Source organism: Eulemur rufifrons, chromosome 16 (genome assembly GCF_041146395.1).
Source record: "Eulemur rufifrons isolate Redbay chromosome 16, OSU_ERuf_1, whole genome shotgun sequence".
NCBI lineage: Eukaryota > Metazoa > Chordata > Mammalia > Primates > Lemuridae > Eulemur > Eulemur rufifrons.
The window spans coordinates 8,624,902-8,636,685 of NC_090998.1; the positions used below are offsets into that span (position 1 = coordinate 8,624,902).

The 11,784-nt window shown below is 35.6% G+C and overlaps 1 protein-coding gene across 1 annotated transcript in view; it reads left to right on the plus strand.

The window, feature by feature from the left end:
- The window catches only part of RIMKLB (ribosomal modification protein rimK like family member B), a 48,120-nt gene extending 38,715 nt beyond the window's left edge, over positions 1 to 9,405 (plus strand). The window contains exons 3-6 of the mRNA XM_069490641.1: positions 95 to 325; positions 2,227 to 2,313; positions 3,433 to 3,636; positions 8,942 to 9,405. Of these exons, the coding sequence (XP_069346742.1) occupies positions 95 to 325; positions 2,227 to 2,313; positions 3,433 to 3,636; positions 8,942 to 9,405 (986 nt within the window). The remainder of the gene's footprint in view (positions 1 to 94; positions 326 to 2,226; positions 2,314 to 3,432; positions 3,637 to 8,941) is intronic.
- The last annotated feature ends 2,379 nt before the right edge of the window (positions 9,406 to 11,784 follow it).

The window sequence follows — 11,784 nt, forward strand, 5'->3', positions numbered from 1 at the left end:
TTAGTTTTGTGATCCAAGCGTCAGCATTTACTGTTCCTCTGTTTTATTGTGTATTCCCTTCTGTTGGTTTTGGTTTTATTTCTATATACTTTAGGCCTACGGATCAACGGAGAACTAATCACTGCCTACCCCCAAGTGGTGGTAGTGAGAGTACCAACCCCTTGGGTGCAAAGTGATAGTGACATCACTGTTTTGCGCCATCTAGAGAAGATGGGATGCCGGTTGATGAATCGACCTCAAGCCATCCTGAACTGCGTTAATAAGTTCTGGACATTTCAAGAGTTGGCTGGCCATGGCGTTCCTCTGCCAGATACTTTCTCTTATGGTGAGATCACTAATGAGAATGTGTAGCCTAAATGTTAGAGCACTGGTAATTTTGAAAGCCATACTAAACCAATAGGCTAAATTTGTAAACATGATAGAACTTCTTATAGAAGTGACTTTCAGTTTTAACAAACTGGGCAGGAAAATTATGAATCATGTCTTAAGATTAGTTCCACAAAATGGGGTAGAATGAGGTTAGCAAACTTTTACTGTAAAGGACCAAATCGTAAATATTTTAGGCTTTACAGGCCTTATAGGTTCTCTGTGATGATCTTAGTAATGCTGTTGTAGTATGAAAGCAGTGCTTAAACAAATGAGTGTGGTTCTGTTCCAGTAAAACTTTATTTATTAAAAACAGGCACTAGGCCAAATTTGGCCTACAGGCAGGCCTTAGTTTGTGAACTTCCGAGGTAAAATGTAATAGAATTTGATGACATCTCTGTTGAATTTCTCATTGTCTTCATTATTTTCTTGATAATGCTTCATAAATTTCATTATTTTAAGAAAATGTTACTTTTCTATGTATAAAGCAATGCTTCTAAAACTACCTGTGGTGAAGGATCGTTTTTTTAAAAAAAGGTCAATCTGCTGTGGATTAGTACTCATGGAAATACAATGGAAATATCATAGCAATGCCAGATGGCCATAAAAGCTTCTAGTGCTTACTCTTACTTTTGTATTTATTTAACCACATATCAATGGCAAACAAGTCACAAACAGGCACAGGTTACAGGACCACACTTTGAGTAGCACTGCTCTAAACAATGTATACGATAGTGTATTTCCTGCTCGTCCAGTTCTTCTGGTTTGGAAAAGATCAGACTTACTATAAATCAGTACAGAGTTTTCCATAAAGGTATTTCTCCAAGTAATGCTCAATAAAATGCTTGGAGATTTAATGAGGCTTTAAAAAGAAACCCCTGTTCTCTTCTTATTGTAAATATTTTAAAGAAGAGAACCTGTCAAGCCTTTGTAGCATGTGTGAATGCATTTGCTACTTTTAGCAATTGCACAAGAAGAGACAGAATTAATGAATTAAACTTGGGAATTCTATCTTTCTAATGCTTTTGGGATATTATAGCTTAGATCATGATTCTACAATTTTGATTTTATGGAAATGGAAAGGAAAAAGGTTAACCAAATTAGCAAATACTACCTTTGTTCTAATGATGGATTAAGAATTGGTGACTAAATCGTCATAATTTTGCCAAGCTACAAATTACTTGTACTGCAGTTGTTTAATGAACTTTCTCCTGACTTAATTTTTCTCTATCATCATGCTGATTTTTATAGCTACAATCTATTTTTGCCCTAATCTTGCTATTGTATCATTTGTTCCTGGGCAATAAAAATAGTTAGAAGCAAGGTTTAACCCATGGATGCTAAGTTACCTCAATGTAGAAAAAACTCTGATTAATGAAGATAAGAAATATTGGTATGTGTTTTATAGTAAAGAGGGTATGTATGTGTGTGCAGCATCTCTTCAATCTTGGACAAGTCTTCTTAACCAGCTCATTCTTCAATTTCTTAATCCAACCAGGGAAACGGATATATTAAAGTAAATCTTGGGGCTTTTGTTTGTGTGGTAGAGGAATAAGGGAGAAAAATATGAAACGGTATAGAATTAGGAAACTTAGTTTAGCTGAAAGATTTTATTTCTTTAAATTGGATATCAGAATATGTATAGTTTAATAGCCATTATTCATTTTAAAAGATGTGGTTGTTTTAAATGATAATTCAGTTATACTTTCAAAATTTTATTTATTTTTCCAAGAAAAACAAGGTAGCCATCAGGCTCTTACCTTCTACCTGCCTTGTGTTGTTGTCTTCAGTGCAACTAAAATTAATCACAAAACACTTGTCCTGCCGTTCTTCTTAAATTTCTTTTTTTGCTCAAACCAGGTGGCCACGAAAATTTTGCTAAAATGATAGATGAAGCAGAAGTACTGGAGTTCCCTATGGTAGTGAAGAATACACGGGGTCATAGAGGTGTGTATGAGTTCCTGCTGTGATATATAATTTTGAAATTACTCTTGCAAATTAATATGGGTGATTTTGAAACAGGGCTTCTGAAGAAAAATTAGAGGGAAAGTGTTAGGTGCATGATACCTCAAAGTTACAGAAGGCTACTATGAGTTGTTCAGTTTGACGAGAAGCTATTTATGTTTACTGGTTATCCTAGAAATTTTAACATGCATACCTAACTTAGACTCAAGTTAATGTCTCTGTCTTCCTCATCAACAATACAAGGACTTTAGGTCAGTAACTCCAGTCATCCCCCTCTCAATTTATGTAGTTTGAAGACTTAAATGTATAAGGCAAAAACTATAAAACTTTACAAGACAGTATATGAAAATATTTTAATGACTTTGGATTAAGAAAGAATTTTTAAGTCATAAAGTGATACATAAATCCAAGTACAACACATGTTTAGTGCCTTGAGGGGATGGCTGGATCAGAGTTCGGCTGGGACTGTTGACTGGATTCTTTATATTTGGCTTTTCCATTATTGCAGACAGGAGTCTCAGGCCTCCTACAGTGAATGCTATAGTGAACAAAGAAGCTACATGACCTTTTATGACCTGCCCTCCAAAGTCATATAGAATTACTTCTGCTATATTCTGTTGGCCGGAGCAACCACAAGCCCTCCTAGATTCAACCGGAAGCAACAGATTCCATCCCTTTCCTTCTCCCCTTTTCCCCTACAGGAAAAATTTATGACCACATAATAAAAACAGCCACTTCCATTGGCACAAAAATAGAGCCGTAGAACAAGCTAGAGAATTCAGAAATAACTCAGTGTATAGTAACATGCTTCTATATTACTATAGACTAATACAGTATACTCATTTACTACAGTATATATGGTAATACATAACACTTATGTTTTAATTCAGAGGGTAAAAGTTTTACTAACAAATGAGGATGGCATTCTTGGCTAACCTGGAGGACTATGAATCTACACCTCTACTTCACAACATATACCAAAATAAATTCTAGTTTACTGTTAAAAGTTTGGGGATTTGGGGAAAATTGAGACACAAGAAGATTCAGGTAGTAGATATTAGCTACCCACAATTTTATTTTTTATTTTTTTTTCAATCACAGGCAAAGCTGTTTTCTTGGCCCGAGATAAGCACCATTTGGCTGATCTAAGCCATCTTATTCGCCACGAAGCTCCTTACCTGTTCCAGAAGTATGTTAAAGAGTCTCATGGACGAGATGTACGTGTCATTGTTGTGGGAGGCCGTGTGGTTGGCACCATGTTACGTTGTTCAACAGATGGGAGGATGCAAAGCAACTGCTCACTAGGTAAAAACAATGCAGATGTCTTTTTGGCATTTAAAGTAGTATTATTACTTGTCCAGTGAACATTCATACATGTAAGTTGAAAAACGTGTTATCTTTTTCTTGTGTAAATGTGATTTGTAGACATATCATCAATGTAATAAATATAATTCTGAGTTTTTCTAATAATGGAATTAGAGTTCACTGAATCATAATAAATTTGCTTCATCCAGGCTCAATTTGTAACCAGATTCACACATGTAACGAGATGTCTGACTAGAGTTAGAGAGTCCTTCTTTGGTGATATATTTATTTTGTGTATAACTGGAATTTGTTAAGCTGCATCTTCACCCATTTTAGCCATTGGTCCAAACAAGATTGCTGATTTTGATTTACTTAAATACATATTTTTCTCAGCTCTCTTAGCGGGTGAAGTACATCAGAACTTAGTCTTTGGGTTTTTCTCTTTTCTGTTTATATCAGTGTCTTAGTAATCTTGTCAGCAATACCATTTATGTGCCTATTATTTTCTTTTCTTTTTTTTTTTTTTTGAGACAGAGTCTCACTCTGTTGCCCGGGCTAGAGTGAGTGCCGTGGCGTCAGTCTAGCTCACAGCAACCTCAAACTCCTGGGCTTAAGCGATCCTACTGCCTCAGCCTCCCGAGTAGCTGGGACTACAGGCATGCGCCACCATGCCCGGCTAATTTTTTGTATATATATATTTTAGTTGTCTATATAATTTCTTTCTATTTTTTAGTAGAGATGGGGTCTCGCTCTTGCTCAGGCTGGTCTCGAACTCCTGACCTCGAGCGATCCACCCGCCTCGGCCTCCCAGAGTGCATGTGCCTATTATTTTCAAATTTCTAGCTCCAATTTAGGCCCTCTCCTTGAACTCCAGGTTCTTACAAGTAACTGCCGCCTGAAATTGATTTTGTTATTTAGTGTGGTGATAGAGATCCTGTTTTCTTTTGTTGAAATGAATAACTGGTTGTCGCAGCACTACTCATTGAATAGTTTGTTTGTCACTGGTTTGTAATGTATTGAATTTCCATATATGCATTGGTCTGTGTTGGGGTCATCTAGTCTGTTGTAGTGATCTTTTCCTATATGAACGTCAGTCTTCATTCTTCTGGCATTATGCCTCCATATCTGATAGAGCAAGAGCCCCTGTATCTTGTTCCTCAAAATTGAATGCCCTCATTACCCTATTCTTAGGGAGCCTTTTTTTTTTTAACTGATGTGTATTCTCCTATATTCATTATTAACAAAAATAGCAATTAACATCTCTTTCATGCTGGTACTGTATTAAATGCTTTCTGTGTCTTCTTTCATCCATACAGTCTCTTTGTAGATACTGTTATTACTCTTATTTTAACATATGAGGAAACCAAGACACAGAACAGTCAAGTAACTTGCTTAAGGTAATAGATGTCATAAATGGTATAACCAGAACGCAAATCTAGACTATTTAGCTCCAGTATTGACCTGTTAACTACCCCATTTTGCTACTTCTTGAATACTGCAAAATGGGAAAGATTTACATGGAAGCTGTGCAGACACCGTCTAGATTGTCAAATGAATATCATGAATTTAATCTTTTTAAACTGTTACGCTCTGTGTCTCATCCTTTTCTGTTTATTAACAATAATGTGATCTTAGTTATGTGAAATTATATACACAGACACCTGACAGATACTCAACTACATGATAGACAACTGTGATTATCCCAGGAAATCAACTTTCAAGCTATTTTTTGCAAATACAGTTAGCCCTCCATATCCATGGATTCTACATTTGTGGATTCAACCAACCATGGGTCAGAAATATTCGGGGAAAAGAAAATGGGTAGTTACATTGGTACTGAACGTGTATAGTCTTTTTCCTTTGCCATTATTCCCTAAACAATACAGTATAGCAACTATTCTTGTAGCATTTATATTGTATTGGGTATTATAAGTAATCTAAAGATGATTTCAAGTATATGGCTGGATCTTTATAGGTTACATACAAATACTGTACATAAAAAAATACTATTTTATGTAAAAGACTTGAGTGTCCACGGATTTTGATATCCGTGGAGGGAAATGGAAAAATACTCTGTGGATACCAAGGGATGACTGTACTGCTTTGATATTTCTGTGATTTTTTGTTAACCTTAAAAATAGCTTTATGCCACACAGTTTATAATGTTATTTAATAAATCTTTTTTTTTTTGAGACAGAGTCTCGCTCTGTTGCCCAGGCTAGAGTGCCGTGGCGTCAGCCTAGCTCACAGCAACCTCAAACTCCTGGGCTCAACCGATCCTCCTGCCTCAGCCTCCCGAGTAGCTGGGACTACAGGCATGCGCCACCATGCCCGACTAATTTTTTCTGTATACATTTTTAGTTGGCCAAATAATTTCTTTCTATTTTTAGTAGAAACGGGGTCTCACTCTTGCCCAGGCTGGTATAATGTTATTTAAATGCAATTCTTTCATACTTTTTCCTTTTTTCTTAACCTCTCCTGCTCTCCTTTCACCTACCATATACATCCATGCCCTTATTGATTTGTAATTTGTTTTCAGCTTTTACTATTGTGAGCAATAATCCCATTTTTAGTTTTAATAGAAGTGACCAGAATATTTTCCAAAAAGGAACATTGTGCATTTCAACTTGAGTCTATTAAAATACTCTTCTCCCTCTTTTCCCACCAATGTTGCTGTAGTTTGTTGGTCATTTTTATTTACCTTGTATATATGTTGTTTTTCATTATATTTGTTCATTTGGGTAGTTTGTCTTTTTGTTTAGCATTTTGGACCAAAAACCACTAAATGCCATTAGATCCCCCTCCACATCTCAATTAAACAACGAAAAATGCCAGCATACAATTTCCAGATTCTCCTCAGTTGAGAATGAATCACTGCTTTAGAACCTCTAATGCAGTGTTAAGTCATAATTGTTGCAGTGATCTCTGGTTTCTGATTTCCATGGAAATAGATTTAATATTTTGCTATTAAAGATATTTTATCTAAGGAGATTTTTTTACTAGGGTTTTTAGTAGGGATGATTGTCAAATTTTATCCAGTGCCATTTTGGCCTCCTGTTAAGATAATTTCTGTGTTTTCCGCTTTACTTTCTTGATGTAATGGATTATGTTGATACATTTTAGATTAAAAAAAAATTTTCTTTAAACTACCCTTGCATCTTTAGAATAAACCTTCTTTGGATTGGTGATAGCTTATTGTGACTGAATTCAGTTTTTTCGTATTTAGAGTACTTTCATCTATGTTTTATAAGTAAGATTGGCCCATGATTTTTTGGGGGCGGAGGGGACGGAAAACAGTGTCTCTCTCTGCTGCCAGGGCTAGAATACAGTGGTGTTATCATAGTTCACTGCCACCTCAAACATCTGGGCTCAAGAATCCTTCCACTTCAGCCTCCTAAGTAGGTTAGACTACAGGCACGCCACCACATCCAGCTAATTTTTAAAAATTTTTTGTAGAGATGAGGTGTCACTGTGGACCAGACTGGTCTAGAACTCCTGGCCTCAAGCAATCCTCCCACCTTGCCTCCCAAAGTGCTGGGATTACAGGCATGAGCCACAGCTCTTAGCTAGCCCATAATATTTTTTTAAAACTCCTTGATCACATTTGATATTAAATTTATGCTGATTTTATTTAATGTATTGGCAAACTTGTAGTCTTTTCCTAGAGCAATCTATATTGGTAAAGTCAAATTGGAATAAAGGATAGCTAAATAAAACTGAGCTGTGAACCCATCTGGTACTGGTTCCTTTTGCAGTAGCTCTTTTATCACTTTCCCAATTCCTTCTGTGATAATTGGCCTGTTAAAGTTTGCCACATCTTCTTGGGTCAGTTTTGGAAATTTATCATTTGCTTGGAAATCATCCATTTGTTATAAGTATCACATTTTTTGCCAAAGAGAGTCATGAGGTATTTTCACATGCTGTTTTTAATCTCCTTTCCGAGTCTGTCTTTATTATCATTCTTAGTCTTAACAAAGACTAGCTTTTGGTTTTTTTTTTAATTTCTAATTATTCATTTCACTTTTTGTTTTTATTAAATCTCTCTTTCTAGCTCCTTTTGCAAAAAACATCTAATTTCTTATTTCAAAATAAAAACTTTTCATGTTAAACATTTTCCTCTGGGGAACTTTGACACTGTTAGAGACCGTTTTGGTATGAAGCATTTTTATCTTTTCTTTACAGATGGTTCTCATTTTCCTTTGTGATTTCATTTTTAATTCAAGGGATCAATTTTGCAATTTTGAAGTAGTTAATATTCTTTTAGTTTCTTTTACCATTACTTTACAATTTTCTTGAATTATTGTTAGAGAATGTGGCCTGTAGAGTCTCTTAAAATTTGTTAAGGTTTTCTTTGTAGCCAGCATGACTGTTCATTGTTAATATTTGACAAAGGGAAAAATGGGTGTGTGTGAGTATATATATACTCTAGTTGAGAGATGTAAAGCTATGAAGTAAAGTTTGTTTTGCCTTTGTCTCATCTTTTTGCCCATTCCTTTTAGTTTGCAAATTTTCTTTGTCATTTTGTTCAAACTATGTTTATTATAAATAGCATATATTAATAACTGTTTTGTTTTTATTCCACTCTGACAAGTTTCCCTCTTTTAATGGGAGATTTCAGTCCATTTTTAATGTTATTACTAATACATTTCATTTTATTCCTTTAGTCTTATGTTGTGCTTATTGTTAAAAGCATTCTTTTTTCTTTTTAAATATTTGCTGGTGTGTAAGGTACACTTACTTCTATTTTCTCTCCTGTCTCCAAACCCAGCTAATTTGGAAGATCAGCCATAGTTTTGCATTCCATTAATCGTTACCTTTTCTTTCCTTATGCTCATAGTCAGACATATATTCTTTACTATTATTTGAGAAGATAACAATTTTCCCTGATACTCTTTCATTACTACTTCACTGTGCCATCATAATAGTACGAAGTCTGTGGCGTACCTTCACTTTCCCCTATCATCCCTGTTCCCTCTCTCCAATGAAAAAATTAGAGCAGTTTTAACTTCCCTCCCTTCTCCCTCTTGAGTCATTCATTCAATGAACAAATAGTTTTGAGCTCCTCCTAAATGTCATATACTGTTATAGCACTATTTTGTATATAGCGGTGAACAAAATGGGCAAATCCCTACTTACGGGCTTCACATTCCAGTTTTGCTGAAATCATTTAATACTTTTACACTAGATTAACACCTTTGTTTTCACTACTGATTTAGAAGAGAAGGTTAGCCTTGGAGGCCAACTTTAATTAAACTCCAAAAGTTTATCATTTTGGTAACTTTCTGTCTTGTTTCTCTTTTGCCAGGTGGTGTGGGGATGATGTGTTCATTGAGTGAACAAGGGAAGCAGCTAGCTATCCAGGTGTCTAACATCCTGGGGATGGATGTGTGTGGCATTGACCTGTTGATGAAAGACGACGGCTCCTTCTGTGTCTGCGAGGCCAATGCAAATGTAGGTTTCATAGCCTTTGATAAGGCTTGTAATCTAGATGTAGCTGGTATCATAGCGGACTATGCCGCCTCCCTTCTGCCCTCTGGCCGGCTCACCCGGCGTATGTCCCTGCTCTCCGTGGTGTCCACAGCCAGTGAAACTAGTGAGCCAGAGCTGGGTGCCCCAGCCAGCACTGCTGTCGACAACATGAGCGCAAGTTCCAGCTCTGTCGACAGTGACCCTGAAAGCACCGAGCGAGAGCTGCTCACCAAGCTCCCAGGGGGCCTATTCAACATGAACCAGCTGTTAGCCAATGAGATCAAACTCCTGGTGGAGTGATTCCACCGGTAATTAACCAACAAAACCCTGTAAAACTTAACTTTCTTTTTCTTTTCTTTCTTCTTCTTCTTTTTTTTTTTTTTTAACCAACTTGCAATGCTGTTCATGGAGGATGCTCAGGAAGATGAATTAGTAGGATTAGTTGGAGAGAAGGAGAAGATAGATGAGATCTCTGCTAGTAAGATGTTACTAACTGTCATTTACAAATCCTGCAGATATAGAGGCAGAAGAGGGTGGAATATAGAAAATGTCAGGCTCTCATAGTTACCCTTTTAAATTACTAAAAAGTTTGTATGCTCTCAGGCCATGAGCAACATAAAAATTTTTTCATGGTCTCTCACTTGTTTTTTACCAAAAAATTTGTTATGATACAAATATCCCAAGTAGCATAACTTCACATTGTATTGCAAGATTTGTAAGGGGTGAGGAAAACATCTCTGCCTAAATCATACAAATATATATACAACTCTGAAAATTCTGACATTTCCTTATTAACTAGCAGCTTTAGTTCATAGTTGTTTATGAAATCTCAAGAGGCTCTTTTACTGAGATTTCTGATTTTTGTGTTTTGTCATCTTTTTTCCTTTAATTTGCGTGGGGGTACAAAGTGAATATAATCCAATAAAGGCCTTTTAATGACAAAATTGGCATGCTTGCATGATGAAAGGGAAATGAACAGTATTGCAATGTCTGGTATACAAAATAACCTTTACTCAATGTAGATAAAATTACACTAGTTTAAAATATGTGCATTGACTTGTATTTGTTAGTGTTTAGTCTTTTTTGAAAGATATGCTCTGTTAATGTTGCTTTTTTTTTTTTTTAAATACATTCTAGTCTAACATTCCCTGCTCTATGCCTGCATCTTTAACAATGGCCAAAGTGAAGAAAATGCTATGCCTTTTTTTGTTAACATAACACTGACTTGAAACATGTACATTTAAAGCCTTTTATTTTTTTTCTTTTGGTGGTTGGACATTTAAAGAATAAAAACAAGGAAAAATATTTTGGGGGGTCAGATCAAGGGCCTAAAAGTTCTTAAGTATAAAGCTGGAGTGATTTCCAATGCCAGCATTATATATTTGCATTTTTCACATTTTATGAGGGAGAATATATGTGTGTGCACGCGTGCATGTGTATGTGTTTTGCTTTTTGTTTACATCAGCTAATCAAAAAGGATAGATTCGAGAAAATGGAACATGATGGGAAACACAGTTTTTGACTTTAAAAAGCAGATGAGTTGTTGTGTCATAACTAGACTCCACTGGGGTGGAGATATTCACCTAAAGACATAAGGTGAATATATTCTTCTTAGGCCTTTTAGTGCATATGTATGTTGTTTGTTTTTTTTCCTTTGTTTCTAGACTGTTCAGTGTATGGTTTATTCAAGGCTACATGCTTTTCTTTAATGCTTTGGCTATGCATTTTCTTTTTTTACACATAGGATTTGGGATGGGGTGGGCTGGATATTTTTGTCTGGGGACTTATTTAGCAGTATTGAGTCTCTGGTAGCCCTACTCTAAGCCTTTAATACTGTCCACTCTTTATATTCCTTTACTTTCTGAATTTATAATAGCCCCAAAACTGCATATAATATGAGCCTTTACAACATGGATAAAACTATCCCAGTGATGGGTTTGGATGGTATGTTAAGAAATGGCGATGCTGCAGAGCTCAACATAATTTTTTAAACAGCAAGTTCCATCTCCCTGCAAATCCTCTGAAGCTTTTACCCCAGCTCTTTCTTGCCTCTCCAGTGCTATTTTCCTTCACATGGACCTTAAAGATAATTTCTTGGACACTACTAGAGAGACTTCGAGGCAATAATAAAAAATCAGTATTAACCAGCTCTAACAGAGGTTTGATCATGCTTACTTGTACAGTTTTTCCCCATTTTAAAAAGGAATGTAATAAAATTTGTTTTTTTCCATAGAATTAAATAATATTAAAATTGAGTGAAAGGTTGATTGTTGACCAATAGAATAGTACCTCTCATCTGTGCAGTGTCTCATTTTACCTCAGAGGAAAAGACATATAAGAGGACTTTCTAATTTATCTAATTTATCTTCTAATTATTCTAATTGCATCTAAAAGAATTTGACTTACACAGGGGAACTGGGGGACTCACATTACATATATTAGTACCTCTGACTCATTAACAGAAAGAAATACTTGGTCCTTTCACTGAATGACTATACTTTGGAGGATGCATACTATTTGGATTAGAGAAATAAATGAGCAAGAAGGAACTGCTTAATTAAACCATCATTCATATGTTCATGTAGAAACCATCTGGTTGCCACATATATTATGATACATATACTTTGAATAGCTATATATCACATGTGTGTAAATTAATGCATTTAAAAACACAAATAG